This window comes from Lichenostomus cassidix, chromosome 4 (genome assembly GCF_008360975.1).
Source record: "Lichenostomus cassidix isolate B80296 chromosome 4, HeHo_3.0, whole genome shotgun sequence".
In the NCBI taxonomy this organism is placed as follows: domain Eukaryota; kingdom Metazoa; phylum Chordata; class Aves; order Passeriformes; family Meliphagidae; genus Lichenostomus; species Lichenostomus cassidix.
In genome coordinates, this window is record NC_139484.1 from 62,145,092 (window position 1) to 62,163,324 (window position 18,233).

Below are 18,233 nucleotides of genomic sequence, written 5' to 3' on the forward strand. Positions count from 1 at the left end.
GCTCTGGGCCAACCAGTTCCATGGGCATCTGAAACTGGGCACTGCTGTGATGTGCAGAGAGATATCCCAGATATTTCTGGTAACACCTGTCCTGGACACAGGGCAGTGCAGCTTCAGCTGCCCAGTGTCATCATATGATTATTTTTAACTATGAGGCAATCCCATTTGTATTTAGAGTGCATGGTTTGCAAATGGCTGTCAGTCCATGCTGCTCGATCAGATCTGGCTTGCTTCCAGGACCCCAACTTTGGGTCCCAATCTTCCATTTGTAGGATAAAGAGTTCCCAAACCCTGCAATGGCAGTTTCTGCCTCCCTGCAAACTTTTCCTCTTTGCAAACATTGGCTGTGAACTTCTCTCCAGCCACAGTGGAGGAAATGGAGGACATCTACTTCCACAAAATATGACCTGACTTTACCAAGAGTTTGAGGCTGGGAGCACAAGCCTGAAATTTTCCTTCTTGTGCTTTTTTAATGGTTTGTTTTGTTGTCTGCTCTGACAGGAGATCGATGACTGCCTCATCCAGGCAAAAGACCGGAGCTACGATGCCCTTGTGCACTTTGGGAAGCGGGGGCTGAACGTCGCAGCCACGGCAGCAGTCATGGCAGCTTCAAAGGTAAAGGTGCAGGTCAGGATGGTGACTCATTCACATTTTATCTGCATCCACTGCCGGCAGCAGCCACAGTGTGGAGGGGAAGAGAGGGAGGGGGTAGGGATTCTCTCAATGGTTTTGTATAGTGACCTATAATTTTGTAGTAACAGGAAGGAAGATGTTATCTGAAGTTCATGAAGGCTAAAAGTTCATATGCAAGGCTTACACATAGCACAACTGGTGTGTAATTCTCTGCACACGTGTTTGTATAAGAGTGTATGGGAGTTGCCATTAGTTGCTTTTGGAGGATGAATAGATATTGGATGAGAGGTCTCATCTGAAGAGGTGTATCCTTTACTCTCTTCCTGGCTTAGAGCCAAACCCAGAAAATAGCTGTTATCTGTTGTTCCTTTTCTTGTATAAAAGCTGCAAGGACTTGATAACTGCATTTTGTGGTCCTGCCCTCTGGCCATGGGCTGTCATGGTTGAGAATTGATGTGCACACTGTGTTTTGGGGGTGAGAGTTTTGCATTTTGCACAATGCCTGCTGCAAAAGGACAGTTAGAAATGTATGAGTGAGGTGGGTACTGGTAGTAGGAAAAACAAGAGAATGGGAGTTGAAGGAAGTTATTTTCTTCTGCCAAATGCTTTTCCTATGACCTCAGGCACATCATTTTATTATATCTTGACCTTACTTTCTGAAAAAAATGCATAATGCATAATGCAGCCTTAGGAGACCAAATACCATAAATTCTATAAAGCCTGTTGAATGCAAGGTATTACAGAAGTGGGGAGTCCAAGGGGTGTGTCATGCTCATGGGATCACAAGGATATGCAAAACCCAAAAATTGCCTCCCTTTTCCCTGCCTAGCATTGTGCAGACTATGTTGTCAGGCCTCTCTTCTAGTGAACTGCTGTTCTTCAGTAGGGAGGCTCTTCTAACCCAGGGACTGTGAGATAATCCAAATCTGGACTGAAACCTAGGATAAACGTGGAGCTAGGGCAGTGCTGTGTATCATATGCCCAATGAAGTAACATTTTTGTGATGCCTCCAGGACACTTAACACTTTTGCTGTTGCCATGTAAGCCTGAAGAAGTCACACTGGGGACATAAATAGGCTCTAGGAATGCCAGTTTTGCAGCACTGCCTTTGCTTCTGAGCCCCTTCCTACAAGGTGCTGCAGACTGTCTGTGCTAGAGCTGTTTTTAGGACACAGTGAGAAACGATGTGCGAATCCCAAAGTAATTCTGGCTCCTGTCTAGGTAGCTTCTGAACATGAGAAGCTCAACAGTAACCCAAACCCACAGTGCCAACCTGTTTCTCCATCAGGACTGCAACAGTGTCTGCATCAGCTGTTCAGCTGGAATGAACAGTCAGCACCACAGTTTTCCTTCCCACTGTTCCACTTTCCTGGTGTTTTTCTTAAGAATCTCTCTGCTTTGAAATGTGGCTCCAGTGGCAATGGGGGAAAGAGGGAAGAATCTCCATGGTACAGGGAAGTTGTTTTTCACGGTTGATGGAACTTCCCATTCAGTGGTGGAAGAAAACAACTCTGTGACTCGTGTGGTATTGTTGTACTGCACATCTGCCAACACAACTTGAGAGAAAACTGTTAAGATATTGCAACCTGTAAATGGGCCAGGAGAGTCTTTCCTGCACTTTCCTACTTTGGGGAGGGGAAAATGATTTGTTAATAAGATTAAGTGGTTGTTGTTGTATAGATTGATTGATTTTTACACATCAGGGGACTGTTCAAGTGTTTCCTTCAGCCTTGACATTTAAATTACTCTGAATGTGTGAGGAAAAAGCAGGACCCCTGGCTTCCTTCACTGCTTTGGCTCGTGGCCTCTAGCAAGTTGTTTCTGTGTGCCTCAGGGTGCAGATCCAACAGAGAGTGTGAGCCAATCTGACAGCTCTCCTCCTCCAAAATGGGGTAATGCTCCAGCTCCCAGTGTGCACCAGCATATTGGACCTCCTCAGGTTATCTCTAATCTACTAGAAAGTTAATCCTGAATGAAAAAGAAAAGGGTATGTTTTCTGAGCCCACAAATGTGTCTCAAGTGCCTGAGCCAGCATAAAGAAAGGGACAGAACTGCATTTTGAGGAGAATGGCCAGAGGAAGGGAAAGCAAGATCATCTCTTCCTGGTCTTGGGAAGCAGACAGATTAGCTGTGCTGCTCATGGAACAACACCCCAGTCCATACCCAGTGTAATATCCAGGAATGGTTAAAGCAGCTCCTGTCCCTTGCCCTTCTGAGACGGAATGTGCCGCCATTCTAGCAGGGAGAGCTGCCTGGTGTGAATTACAGCCTGGTGTGTTGCAGTACAGAAGTGCTGAGCTGGGGTTCCTCAGGTATTCAGGATGTGATTGGGCAGGTGTGGACGTGTCTCCATGTCACTGTCCCTGCTGCTGTGGAGGGAGCCGTTCCCCAGAGAGGAGTGAGACAACAGGCAGGGGTGGGAACAGTTCCTGTTGCCCTGGTTTTCAGCTGCTGTCAGCTGCATGTCAACGCCCTTACTTGTTCACTTGAGAAGGTATAACAGCCAGATTATCCTGGGTGAGAGAAGTTTAAATGACTAATTATGTGGAAATCACTTTGAGCAGACAGATGCCAGACCAGACTGCAGTGCTGTCCTTAGAGGGAAGTTTCCAGGGAAGAAACAAAGAGAATACTATTTCTAAGGCATATCATGGCTCTCCCAATGCCATGATTTAAGTGTATCCAGGTAGTCTGTGATAAGTGTTGAGTGTAGATGGGAAAGTGAGACATTTATTTGGTTTCAGCCTTTAGAGGATTGTGTTAAAATTGGAACCTATAGAGATGATGATTTATTCAGAAGCACTGAGCGCTGGCAGCTTCCATGGAAAACATGGCTTTTACCAGCAAGTGAATGTGAGGATTATTTACTGCTTCACTTAGATTACTGGGCGAGGAAAAGATGCTTTTGTGTGCAGAAATGGACCCTCAGACTTTGCAAATCAACATCCTGCAGTGTCAATACACAGTGAGCTGCTGGGCTGAAAAGGGACTCTGTACAGACCTGTTTTCAGTAAATTAGCAGAAATCTAAAGGCTCCTCTACCTGGAGAACATGTCTCACACTGTGCATAGCCCTGTCCTCTCCTTTCTGTCTGAGCTGTGATACATCATGGTCTTTTGTCTCTGATGATAAGATCTTTGGGCAAGGCCCATCTCATCATTCTTTTTATCCATCCTATTTTTTTTATCCATTCTTTTTATTCATAATTTTTAATCCATCCTGTTCATCCATCATCTTTTTATTCCTGCAGCACAATGCGTCTGGCTCCCTGATTACCATTTGTGTGTGACAGGCTGCTGCTTATATATTTACTGCAGGCTAAGATGCTGCAAGCTGTGCACAGCCACACTTTCCTTATCTCTGATTCCCTGGTCCTTTCCCTTTTCTATCTTAAATAGCCTATGGTTTCAGTTAGCCAACTGCAGGCTTGTCCTTCCCCCTCCTGTCTTTCCCTGCTTTGTTTTGTTTTGAAGCCACGGTTGTGCTAATGCTGGCACAAACCTGTGCCAGTTCATTTTACAGACTGAGGAGCTGTCAGTGTCCCAAGCACCCCGAGTCTGCCCAGCTGGCTCACTTGGGTGTTTTCTCTCTCCAGAGAGTCTATTTTTGATGCTCACTAAGTGAACAGAACATTGGATATCTGGTCTTATTACCCCTGCTAGGTGCTGAACACAGATCTTTTCCCTGCCCCCAGCAGCTCTCATCCCCACCAAGGAGCATAATCTCATTTGGGGCTCTAATCCTGTCCTTACTCGGTGATTCTCTCACACGTGGTGACTTCAAGTGGGTCAGTCCTAAGTGGTGGGATTAAATGCCCAGGCAGTAAATCCTGCTGCTCTTTGTGTGTTTTCAGTTAGTTCCAGCTAATTCAGCTGTTCTGCTCCTGAAGCGCCCTGGGCACTGACCACCACCATCTTTCCAGCTCACCTTGGCAGGGAGAAGCAGGAGAGCAGCTTGTTTTTGGGTCACAGCAGAAGGGGAACAGCAGCATCAGGGCTGTTACATGCCCCCAGACATGGGGCAGCTGCAAGGCTTGGTCAGGCAGTGCATCCATCAGATGGATCCTGGGCATAAGTGGGTTTTTCATTGCCACCAGTCAGGTTTCAGTGTAAGCAGCTCAGATACATGGCTGCAGTGAGGAGAGGCACCAGTGGTTTGAAGACAGCACCAGCTTTCTCCAGCACACTTGTATATACTCCCTTGGTGTCACCACACTCCCAGCACTTATCCTCCACCTGCCACCTGAGCTTCCTACCACCTGCTGCTTTGCCATGTTCCCAGTCTCTAACTCTTCTGTCCCTGCTTGCCTTCCAGAAGCCTGCCCAGCCCTGCCATTGTCTGCTGTCTTTCTACAACCCACACATCACTGGTTTTACACTCTCCCCCAGCTCTCTCACTTTTTTCTTTCAAGCTCCTGGGTCTCCCAGATCCTATTTGGATGTATCCTTATTCCCCACCCTGAACAAACCAATTCCGCCAAACAGACCAACTCCTTTCCCCGTCTGATTACAAATCCTTCTCCCAACCACTTAACCATCCCCAAGTTGCAGCTTCAACTCTGCTTTTCAAAGGAGACGTGGAGAAAATATCCCACTGCCAACAGATCAGTGTACTCCAGAGGTTTCTGATAATGTACCTTCCCCTGCCTTTCTCTTGTCCTTCTGTGGGTAGGGTGGCAGAGCAGCTGGTGCTGTGACCCATTGCATGCCTGCTTTTACGCAGGGGAGTGGGGCACAGTGTGGTGCTGGCAGTGGGCGCAAAGCCTTGGCAGGAGAAGATAAATGAGGTGGAGGGAGCAGGCATGCATGACTGGTGTCAGTGAAAAGCCCATTTGTGCCTAATAAGTCTGAGAAACAGTGCAGAAGCTTTTCATGCGTGGGGAAATGTGGCTCTCAGTGCTGCCGGAGCCAGCAATCACTCTGTGTGTCGTTAAAAGGAGCAGGCATGCAGACAAGCAGGAGGGGTTCAGTATGTGCATCCACCTCCTTAACTAATGCTCAGGAGTGCAGCCTCAGCAGTTGTCAAACCACCTGTCTGGGCTGGCATTTCTGTTCTATTCACTTCTGTTTCTACCTTTTGGCTCACCTTCCCCTGGAGGGTTGTAGCTTCATTACCTTAGGGCCCCTTAGCCCAAGAAATTTATCCGGAAGTTTTTCAGTACATTTGCTGGTTTTTAAGCCAGGACACGGGAAGGGAAATGCTGGTGATGATTTAGGTTTTGTCCTCTTTAGATAAACAGCATATTTTAATTCATTTCTAGTATACGGCTGGTGTAGCCAGTACAATTGCCCAAAAATCAGTATTTAGATCCCTAATTCACCACACAGTTTTAGCCCCATTTACTGTGGGAACTGAGAGAAAAATACTTGTGTGGGAGACACATGCTGCCTTTTGTGGCTTAACAGTGGAGAACTGCACTTGAATTGGGAAAAAGGGAGGCACAGGGTGGGGAGGATCCTTTTCTTTAAGATGCTTGATAAAACCTCTTTGTAATGATTAGATCCCCTGCTCAGAGGGAGAGTGCTCCTTTGCTTAGCAAACAAATGGGAGCACAGTTCTGACCAATCTCCTTAACACCATGTCTGTGATGGTCACATCATGTGTCCTGGTCAGTAACATGACCTAGAGCTGCAGAGGTCAGGAGTGATTTAGAGTTCACAGTTTGAGAAGCTTTGGGGACACATTACTGTTATCTCAGAGGGGCTGAGCTTGTTGCTTTTGAAAGTAGCATCTTTTAAAGAATCTCCATTTGGGATCCAAAATCAAAGATCTCATGGCTGAGCTATGTTGCACCAACAAAGAAGAACATGATGCATCTTTTGCTCTTAAGTATTTAAAAATCTGTTTTTCAGAAATCTATAAAATCCCAATGATGTTTGAGTTACAATCCAGGTAACTCTTTCCAGTTTCTCTTTCTTGTTGGCTGTTTGGTTGGTGTCTCCAACAAGCAAACAACAGTCAGTGAATGCACAGGACAGCAGAACCAAGCAATAAATTTATACAGAGAGACTAGTGTGGGAGAAACAAAAACAAAGAGTTCCCAGGAGAGGAAATGAACTGCACAAACAAAAAGGGTGGATGAAACCACGTTTCCACCATCAACATTAACGTCAACTGGTTTCCCTTTGAGTCTTTATTACTGTCTGATATTTCCAAACAGGTAGCCCTTCCAGACCAGGCATGGCACGCAGGCCCTGGCCATAAATAAGGATATTGCTTGTAGGATATTTATGTTCATATGGTGGGAGAAGTAATTTCCTCCTTCACTCATGCCTGTGCTCAGACCATAAAGCTGATGGTTTTGTTCAGGGCCTGCCTGCAGCCAGACATGAGGAAGCTTCTGTGTGCAAACTGCTGCTCACAACTGTGAGTAATTCTCCAGTGTTACCCTGCAACTCAGGAGACCTGTCAGTCACCAGGGCTAAAATGACTGCCACGTGTTCCTCACATAATCCTGTGTTTAAATTAGTCGTTAGGCCTGACACTGGGGATTTCTCCAGTGGGAAGCATCAATCAAGTGCAAGGTGTGGAGTAACAGCCCATTGTGTTTATAATTTGCTTTACTCTTTAAAAACACTTGTTAGGTGACATCTTGTCAGCTGGGGTTATGGTGTGGTTTCTCCATCTCTCTGGGAAAGCTGAGGAAGGGAGAACCTATGTTCAGAAGTGTAGTCCACAGGTGGGTGTCTCTGCTTTTTATGTGTATGAGTCCCTGCACATGGTACCCAGTGTCATGCTCATGTCTCACCTCGATTACTGATGCTTCAAATAGACCTTATTCTCAAAGCTTTTATGTGTGTTGCCACAATGGCTCTCTTTTTTCCCTTGCTAGGTCTCTCAGCTACTTCATTTACACTACTTGTATTTGGACCAGAAAAAAGGGCAGGTAATCTGCTGAGTGCTTTCACTAACCCCTAACTAATGTCTGCTCCCTGTTAGACTAGTTGTTATACTAGCTGTTAGACTAGTTGTTAGACTAGTTTGGACTGTTTTCAGCTGAGATTGGTCTGAGGCCAAATGCTGTCTGCTTTGCTTCCAGTGGGTGAATCCTGCGTGCTGAGCTTTAAAAGCCTGTCCTTGATCTCATCAGCAAATTGCCCTGCAAGTCCTCTGCTGGCAGTCGAAGAGACTCCAGCAGCCAGGCAGGGAGCTTTGTACATGGAACACTCATTTAACTCAGGTGGTTGCTGCTTCTTTGGCCAAGCTGCTGTTTTTGCTGTTGTGTTCTCACTCATGGATGAAGGGAGCCTCTCTCCCCCTGCTGTGATCCCTGTGAGGATGGTTGGGGTTGCAGTGGAAGTTGTGGGGCCAGGATCTCTGACAGGTGTGGTTTGGGCAGCCCTGCTGACACCATAGCCATAATTGACATCCTGGGCACATGCACCTCACCTTGTAGTGGACACTGGCAGGATGGAGGCTGTAACATGCATGCAGACATCTGTGGAGGAGAACTACTAACCATGGTTGCAGCAGAAAAGAGAGGAGAACATTAACAGATTAAGTGTTGTGCTGGAAGGGTGCTGAGTGTGACTTAGTTTTCCCTTGCTTGTCCATTAACTGCTGATCCTAAGATGCAAAAGGCCAGGAGGTGCCACCCTGCATTAACACTGATGGTATTAAAAGCTTCTCTTTTGTGACTTGGCAGTTTTGGGTTTCTGATTTGTCATGCTGTGTCATAGTTTCCACAGCTGCAAAATGGAATTTGTAGGTATTAAAGGTGTTTTGAAGCTTAAATAATGTGTACAGCATTCTTTCATATTTTCAGTCTAAAGGAATGATAAAGTACAGATACTGTTATTTGTTTGTATTTAGATTATATTTAATGGGACTGTTATATAAATTGCAGATTTTTTAATTATGTGCTTAATTTTATTTACTTTAGCTTTAGCTACCTAGGTATGTGTTTATAATGAATAATTCCACTGAATTCAAACCAGATTTTTCCCAGACTCCTAAATGCATCTCCCTCTAAAAAGTTTTAGTTCAAATGTGCATGCAGAGATTAATTATAGAGAGGTAAAGAAATCAAGACAGTTACAGCTCTTTCTGATGGAGTGCCTTTTACAGTGCCTGTCACAACACAGATGTCATTTTTTGAAAGGATTTCTGATCCTTCCAGGCAAATACTGGTTGCATCAGTCTTTGTGCTCTGGACCCACAGAGGTTGATGTTTGTTTCTGGAGATGATGATGGTGATGTCTGCAACAAGAAGAGGAAGGCAGCGCGCAGGTTGCCAGCTTTGGAAGTTCAGTGTTTTAATTCTGTTTTGTCCTACTCTTTAAAGGAAAAAGAAGAGAATGTGAGTGAGGAAGGAATGTCTATACTACAGCTATCATTTTGACCAAATCAGGCATATATACTTAAATTAGTTTTAAATTAATTACTATGCCACATGATTGGGAGCTTTAACTTTGCTTAGAATCACAAATGAGCTCCTGCAGCTTGTCTTGGTGGCTGATGCCCTCATACTGTTGGTGCAGTGATGAATCTAAATAAGGTTGATACCAAGTCATAGCAGTGACTGGGCAGTGATATTACCGTATCCTTTTTAGTATTTGTCTTTTATCCTGTTCAGTAGCACTGAGCCCTGGCTCTTCCCTGTAAAAAGAGAACTTATGAGGTTGGTAGATCTTGGGGGAAGAAGAGGCAAAGGAAACCTGAAGAGCTCCACTTTCAGTTTGTGCTGTACCTTCACCTGTGGGTAAGATCAGATGAATTTGGGGGCAGATACACTGTAGTGATCAGGGAACAGGGAAACACCTCTTCCCACGTGTAGCCCCCAAAACCTCACCATCTAGCAAACTCACTGTAAAATCAGAAGTGTTGTGCTTGCAGGGACATTCCATGTCTTAGGAGAAGCTGGATGAGGTAGAAGTTGAGTCTAGGCAGGGAGTCTTGTGCTCATGTAAGTTAAGGCTCAGTTTTCCAGCACCACTTCATGCTCGTGTCTTCTAAAGTCCCCAAAACACAGGTCCCACACTGCCAGCACAATCATCCTGATGACTGTTGGTGTTCAGTGATGGAGAGAGGTGGTGTCATCCTTAGTCCCACAGCCCTCCCAGTCACATTTTTCAGAAGGCTGTGTAAAAACATTGAGCTGTTTTGCTGTTGACACAGTGAAATGGTGTTACTACAGCTACTGTCATGATATTACTGCTGTCACACTCTCTAGGATAAAACTAGCCCAGATCTGTGTGGATATGCTGCAAACACAGAGGCCTCTGGCCTACAGTGTAGACATAGCTTCAGGACCTGGATCCTGTCTCTGTGTTGAAATTCCTGGGATAGCTGTCATGTCTGTAGCAGTTGGAAGAGTATCTGCATGATCATGGCCACAATAGTAAACAAAAATCCCCCAAACAGCTGCTCTTCATCTTCCACATGGTTGTTTTAATGAAACACAGCCCAAAACATGTGCTGTGCTAAATCTATTCTGTTGAGAAATAAAGCAATTAACTTGTTATTTTCTTTTGCTAATAAATGATAAGTCTTTTTGTGGAATAATAAGTGTTACATCTGGATAAAGCCTTTATTTCTAAAACACAGCAGTGCAAACCCTCACCATGCTGGCTTTTCAAATGTTTGTGATTTCATATACACCAGCTGCTTATCTGACAGGGAAATGAAGGTTGGTAAACAATATTTTCCATTTTATTCTGAAACCATCTCGATTCTATAGTAATTTCTGTCATGTTTCTATTTGGGGTCAAGTAAAAATGTGGTAACTGGGAAAGAATTGTAAGTGTTACACTGTGCTCTGGGAGCAATTAAATAAAGTCTATGCCTACAAAGACCAAAGTTGCAGAAATTGGAAAGAAAAGAAATGGAAGTCTTCAGGTTTTCACAGGTGTTCAGTGCCCTTACTCAGCCCAGGCCTTTGCTGTTCTTGCCATTTCTGATATTTGGAGAAATTGTTAGAATGGTGGGAACAGTGACAGTAATATTTTGCTATTACCTGTTTTATAAACAATCTTTACTTTTGCTGTTAGAAACTCAGGTTAAATTAAAGCAAAAAGTAAGAAAATGCAATTTAAATTCCTTTTTCCTAGAGAAAGTCAAAGTTGTTTAGCTCAGCTGCTTCAGTCTCTGCTCAAGGCTCTGTATTACAGTGATGTGACAAACCCACAGGTGACAGGCACATATCAGGCGCTTGTTTCAAAGCCCTCTCTGGGGCCTTTGATCATTATCTGCTGCTATATCACGAGGTGCAGTGCAAGAATATTAACACATCTTCTTCATTTTCGACGTGTTAGTGTCATCTTCCCTGCCAGGTTGGTCTGACGCATGAATCTCATCTCCAACCTGACTCATGTCCACATACATAAATTGCTGGCTGGAATGAAATGGAATTTGGGTTAGCTGGCTGAGCAGAGCAGCTGGGGGGGTTGCTAAAAGCCTGAGCTCTGCTGACACTTGAGCTGGGGGTGAGGGAGAAATGCAGCACTCAAGTTACAGTAGTTCATCAGTTGCTAACCCTCTGGCTTTGCTGGCCCTGTCATTCTGCAATAGCAAAATATTATTTAATGGTCAGATTGCTCTCAGTTTGCTGTCACTGGAGATCTGTCTGTTGTAATCAGGCTGCAGGGTAGGATATCTTGTGTTGGCTTTAAATCAGTCACTGAGAATAGTCTGTGCAGGAATTCAGTGCAAGTTCCAAAACCCATCCAGAACTGCACTGAGCTCTGGGCAGCTGAGATCTCACCCAACTGACCAGCCATGCAAGGCAACTACAATTACCAGCCCAGTAACACTTACAGAGTAAATGTACCTTACACTGGCCTAAGAGGATTAACTGGAGTGAGAATATATCCCGAGAGTGGCTCAGCCACTGTCAGGAGTAGCCAAAATTTAGGCATCAACTCTTGTGCCAGGTTGGAGAACGCAATGGCAGAGGTGAGAGTTTGGCAAAGCATAAGTTCTCAGGACTCCTCTGTCATGCATATGACAACATAATATGCATGATATAATATGTCTTGCATAATATATAATAAGCAACATAATATATCTTGGTATATAAGCGAAGAAGCCCCATCCATTTAAAATACTTTCAAAAGTAGAATAGGCTAATGGGAAAGTGCAAAGGAAGTCTGCTGCTTCTCTGTAGCAGTCTGCAGGAAAGCTAAATGTGGAGTTGAGAAGGAAGTTTAAACTCATTTTTTCTTGTACAAAAAGCTTCAGGCTGAAAAGTTGGGAGATTACTGGTCTGTCAGTTTTCTTGAATGTAAAAAGTGCAGACTGTCTCAGTGACTGTAGTTATAAGCACCTGATGCCCTCTCTACTTACACACCCTAAAAGTAAGGCACTCAGGAATTTGAATGAGGTAGAGGCACTGATTTTCCTTAACAGTGCATGCAGAATTTCTCAAGTGGTGTTGATAAATGTGTAGGTAAATAATTCCATTGCCTCCCCAATGGATCAATGCCAGTGCATAGGGCACAGGTAGTGTTGCCTAACAGCTTTAGCAAGGAATGTGTCCAGTGTTGCCTTCAACTGTAGATGTTCAGAATGGGTCCTTTCTCTGTGCCTGGCCAGCACCAGAGTGAACTCCCCACTGGCCTTGACCTGCACACTGGGTCAGGATACTCAAACCTGCAGCCCAGAAGGGAGCAGTGATGTGTTCTGGTCCAGCCTAAGTCCTCTGGCAGTGATCAGCTTATGCTGGTTTGACTAATACAAGTCTAGATGAAAGTGGCCGGTGAATTGCTACAGTGTGTCTTATCTTTTTGTTAAACAGGACAGAATTTACCGTCTTGTATTTGTCATCTTTCTGATTTCATCTCAGTCAAAGCATCCATTGAATATTTCCTAATTTACCATTGCAGAAAGAATGTTAGAATCAGGCTCTATGTGTTTACTTCAGTATTTTTTTCAAGACTATGTGTTATGAAGTATCTTTCAGATCCTTCCCCCTCAACAAAATGTTTAAATGTAAATGTAATTTTTATCAGTTACCCAATTTATATTCTGAATGTCACTTAATGCAGCTTAGAGGTCTTCTCTAACCTTTTCAATAATTCTATTATTCTGTATGGATCGAATCTTCTGGTGTTCCTACTTTATGGCTGTGGTGTGGTATGAGGGTTACAGAATACTTACAGTCAGCCTTTTGATGGGATGCAGTTTTAATGGAAAGTGTCATTTAATCATTGCATCCTTCACAAAGAACAGTTACATTCCTTTCACCAAGGAATATCTTTGTTGTCAGATTAAGAATTAGTGTAAAAAGAAAGAAAAATACTGTATTATTTGATTTCTTCCTTAAGCTGCATGAAAAAAAGCATTGTGATATTTCTTGGAATTTAACAGTATCTTTTTATTACTTTAAAATTTCAGATTTTCTGTGCTCTTGAGCAGTTGTGGGTTGCTGAGAATGGCTGAGTGAATATCATAGTTAATAGATTATTAACTTTAAAAGACAGTTAGTTTGATGCAGGCCATTTAATTGTGACTCTGAAGCCAGGCATCTATTTCACTCATTCCTAGTGAAGAAAAGTACCTCCTAGAAAGATACAACAACATCCTGCTCCTTTACATGTGGCCAAGGCTGCACTGAGCTCAAATCACTGCAGTGAAGAATCAGAGATGTTTGCCATAGAACCACTCCAAAAGGGTGATCCGAGAGAGGGAATGATGCTTTCAGCAACATCTTTGTCATCTCTAGGTTACTGGACTAGGCAATTTTTTTTTCTCTTCCTATTGTCCTGATGGATTTCAATGAGCAAGAGAGAAAATAGTCTCAAAATGTTGCATCTAACTTTGTGTTGTTTACTTGCTTGTTTAACTAGGGACAGGGAGCCCTGTCTGAGAGACTACGGAGCTTTAGCATGCAGGATCTCTCAACAATTCGTGGAGACAGCAGCAGCACTGTTCCTCCTTCGGTCACTGTACGAACAAGTAGCAAACAGAGCCAGCCAAAAACATCCAGAAGTGCATCAGAAGGCACTGGCAGCTCAGGTAAGTGCCAGTGTTATTTTCAGTGTTGTGTTGTCTGGAATATCACACCGTTCAATGAAGTCATGCCCTTGGCAGGAACAGAGAGAAACAGACACTGCGGGCAGCATGTACCAGAATTCTCAGGACACAGATATGCTGTTGAGTCTTTTGGCACTTAGGAGAAAAAAACAGTATCATCATTTGATGGTTACTATTCCTGGCTGGTACCAGGGATGGGACTTGAGTGTGCAAGGAAGTCCTTGCAACCTGAGCTGGAAAGTTGGGCTGGGGGCTGCAAGCCGTGCTGGAAAAACTGTGTCTCTTAAGGGTTTGGTTTCAAATTCTGAAAGAACAAAGGAAAGAAACATCATGCTGTGAATAAGATCCGTTCCTGAGGATTCAGCTAAAAAAATTATTTCAAGCTTGGTTAAAGAAATCTTCATGAGTCCAAATCCAAAACATTTAATTGGAGATAGCTTTGCAGATTAGATCTCAAAAATGGAGACATGGAGGGTTATCCCAAGCAGGTGGCTCCAGATGGCTGCTGGGATTCCCACACACCACCAAAGATCATGCAACTCAAGTGCTGTGAGGAGAAGCCACAGAAAGTTGCAGGCGTGTTGCACTTGGTAGCTTGTGAAACATATGCTGGCAAGTCAGAAATTCAGCAGTTTCAACTTGTGTGTGTTGAGGTCTGTGCAAACACTCGCTGTGTTTCAAGCCTGGGTAGTTACCACTGCTTCTAATTTGGCATTGGATTGTATTAGAAATGTTTTGTCTGATCCTTCCTAAACAGTATCATTCTCAAGCCTTTTACAAATTCTGAAAATCAGACTTCTTTTTTTTTTAACATTAGCTGTTGAATACATTTTCTTTAGGGGTAAACTGAAACAGGTAATGTTGGTACACAGTGGTTTTATTCTCATCTTTATATAAGGTTTTCTATATGATTTTCCTGAAGTAATTAGTCAGAAAATAATCACATACAGAATATAAAAGTATTTAAAAAGTCACATATTTAGACCAAAATAAATAATGCTACAAATGAACCATAATTTAGATGTCTTAATTGCATGCTGAGTAGAGTGTCCTTTGCAGTTTTGCTCCTAAGACAGCGAAGTCAGCTCACCAGGCCACAAACCCCTGTCTCAAAACACACAAGTTTTTTATTTTGTTCTGGTTTTGTATCAATACTGTACAAGGATCTCTCAGAATGAATCTCTGAGAAATTGTTTATAAACTTTTCAAACTGAGCCTAGTGTTTATAGAACTTTTTTGGATCCAAGTAATTTGAGATTTTGGTTTTAATTTTTTTTAATGGAAACTGCACAAATTTGCAAAATCTTCTAAGACCTCTATCTGTCCCATCTCACTTGGTGATTTCATTGAGGTCCCTAATTCTCCACCTGAATACAGACAGACTCCTCTAGAGGTAGATTCCCCTTGCAGGTGGTGGTATCATGCTGTGTGAGAGACTCCAGCCACAGCTTTGCTCTCGCTTTTAATCATATTTTTAACTGAAAGATACAGTTCTGGTCTCTCCAGTCCTTGTGCTGTTTTGTGTGGGCACCATTTTGTATGTAGTCAGAATGTCTGGAGGGGAGAATTGATCAGAGTCCACTGTGGTGTGTGAATGTGTGTGTAAGAATGTGATGTGTCAGCCAAACTGTATCACATCCTGAAGGCCACATTCTGGTGAGACGACACTGCTCTGGGCACACTAAGCCCAGCCATAGTTCCATCATTCCACCTTTCATATTTGTTTAGTTAGAGAGTTGCACATAAGGGACAGACAGAATTTGCCTCTGCTCATTAGTGTGCTATAAATACATGTAATATATGCATATATGAGAATGTGCATGAGCAGTCACTGCAGAACAGCTGACATACAGCTCTTTCTCCTCTCTCAAAGCTCTCAGATGACATAAATGTCCCTGTCAGATGTCCCCACTGCCTCATGGAAACATTGAACTCCTTTTATTTTTCTGCTTTAGAGATAGTGGGATGTGTGACATCAGATGGAGTCAGCAAAAATACCCCAGACTATGGGTTTGGCATGAGGGTGTTCACAGTTTAAATAGACAACTCTTCCTAAGAATTACAGAACCTGCACTGTACTTCTGTTTTCCTGATGCTCTATCACCTCTTACGTCAGTGACCTTTCACCCATGACAGACTTAAAGTAGATATTTTTGTTTTAATTTTTTTTTGATTTTTAGAGGTGTTTCTCTCTCTTTTTTCCTTCCATCCTAGTCCCACTGCAAATCCACAAATTATATTAGCAACATTAAAAAAAAAAAGACCAAAAAAAAACCAAAAAAGAAAACATCTAACCCTTGCCTTTTTCGAGTATTTTATTCCCAGTGTTCTAAGAGAAACCTTAAAATAGGAGGATAATGATTCCCCAAACAAAAACTAAAGTTTTATATAATTCATGGAAGATTTATATTGATTGGCCTTAGCTGCTTCCAGCTAGAATTGTGCCTGCTTCTTGATCTCTTTGTGACCACACTAATTAAGGGAATTAGCTGAGGGCTGGGGTTAAAGGTTATGTGAAGAACACACAGCCATGTTCTTACCCTGTGTGTTTTCTTTGACTGGCAAGAGAGCAGAGCTCAGTTTCTGAGGGGTGACATCCCCTGCTATTATGGAATTTTGGGTGAAGCACTCAGGAAAGAAAAGCAGACCAAGACCACCATCCTTTTTTGATGAGAGCTCTTGAAGCTCATATGTCTAATTAAGGTATAGCTGGAACAATGATGTCTGAACATAAAAACACATATTAACTAAATTAGCCAATAAAATCTACTGACAACAACAAGTGACCTTGTTGTCACACAGGACCTGTCATGAGGATGGTGAGAGCTGACCCCACTTGGGTCTGCTGCAAATATCAGTTAGAAGTGGTGGCTTTGCACTGTGGTGGTCCCTTCTTCAGGCACTGATCTTTGTTCTTTTAGGCTGAGGAGGGTTTCTTTGGGTCTTATATTATTATTGGTTTTATTTTTATTATCATTACCTTATCGGGGGGCTTCAGTTAGTTGCACCTGATGCCTAGCATCCCTGGAAGTGTCCAAAGCCAGACTGGATGAGGCTTGGAGAAACCTGGTCTAGTGGAAGGTGTCCCTGCCCATGGCAGCAGGGGTGGAACGAGATGATCTTTAAGGTCCCTTCCAACCCACACCATGCTTTGATTCTATTAGCCTATAATCTATCTTGGTGGTAAGGTGGTGGAACAGCCTAGCTCTGGCCACTCAAGCCATCCAGTAGTAGAGAGCTGTGAACTCAGAGGAAGAAATCCTGAATTTGATGCAGATCAAAAATACCTTCTTGTACTATTTTTGAGGGATTATTTTTAACTCAAACCAATTTGCCAATATGCCTTATTGGAAGCCTCCAAGATGTCTGTTTTGGGAGACTTTCAGGGATCAAGAAGCCAGGAACTGAAAACTCCTCAAGCCAGCTTTGCTGCTGAACAAATGGTATATGGAAGAGGGGTCACATTCCCTGAGCAGTGGAAACACAACCAGACCTGGTGTGGAACTTGGTGTTGCTGGTTCCAATCCTATCGTGTGACTATGTTTCAGAGCAGATGTGATATCTGACAGAAAGTGATTTGGACAGACAGGGAGATAGAGAGAGATCTCTTGTCTTCCCTGCACAGAAGAGATTGCTAAAATTCAGTTTTGTTGGATTGAAACCCCCCAGTCCCCCTGTGAGCACCAGGAGTGGTTCAGGTTTCACAACTCTTGGGCATGTTTCCAAGCCCACTGAAGCATGTGAAGAGGCTCTCCTGACACCAGTGGGCTGTGGCTGTGGCCAAAAGCTGGCTGCAGGACCAGGCTACACAAACACTCAGCCTGTTTCATTTCCACTGTTGTTATTTTTATAATGTGAATGGTGCTGATTAGATGGATTTGTGACTCTTTGAATCCCCTCTTGACACAAAGTACTGTGTGAAGAGCTTGGCATTCGGTAACGACCTCGTGCAGACACAGCAAAGGCTTATTTTTGCCTGCTGAAGAGTGTCTTATGAGGCCAAGAAGTAGAATATGCAAGAGCTGCCTTTGAGGCAAGGGGAATTGCTCCTTTTCCTCTACCTTTTGCTGTCTTTGCTGCCTTTCAGTGGTGCCTATCCATGGTGCAGTCCTGCTGTGAGGATGGTCCATCTGCAGGAGTGGGACTGCTCAGCACACAGTGGGCTCTAGATGCATTCACACTCATCCCACAGAAAGATCCTTCTCCTCTTCCTCCACACACCCAGTCGAAAGCCCCACCCAGATGACTCGAAGAGGCAGAGGCTGCTTTTGCCATGATTTGTGGGTGGCTGCTGGGCCCACAAACAGCACATCCCATGAGGCATCTCCACTGCTCCAGGCAGGTGTGTGCACACCTTCCTTCAGCAGCACACATGATGATCCCCTTCCTCCATGTAGCAGGCCACCACCTCTTCTTTTGGTTTTTCATTTCACTCTTGCTTCAGCATTTCTCAGTTTATTGTCCTAGCACTCAAATGATAGACTTTGACATTTTAGCCTCAAGGCCTGTTCCAACCTGTGCTTTTTCCACAGGCAGAACTGCCTTTTTCCTTTGGGAACTGTAAATGTCATGTGATTATTCATTGTTATGGAATATTGTCAGTTCCAGAACAATATTTCCAAATATTT

The 18,233-nt window shown here is 43.6% G+C and overlaps 1 protein-coding gene across 12 annotated transcripts in view; it reads left to right on the top strand.

The window, feature by feature from the left end:
* REEP1 (receptor accessory protein 1) overlaps positions 1-18,233 on the top strand; it is a 67,452-nt gene that overhangs the window by 33,367 nt on the left and 15,852 nt on the right. For 7 of the 12 annotated variants that reach the window (XR_014851886.1, XR_014851885.1, XR_014851890.1 and 4 more), the window contains exons 5-7: positions 502-627; positions 7,466-7,519; positions 13,419-13,587. Coding sequence is in view for 6 of the 12 variants with exons in the window: in XM_085059542.1 (XP_084915668.1) it covers positions 502-627; positions 7,466-7,519; positions 13,419-13,587 (349 nt within the window). In the remaining 6 variants the exon portion in view is untranslated. The remainder of the gene's footprint in view (positions 1-501; positions 628-7,465; positions 7,520-13,418; positions 13,588-18,233) is intronic. The other 5 variants (XR_014851887.1, XM_085059546.1, XM_085059543.1 and 2 more) reach the window with 3 other exon arrangements.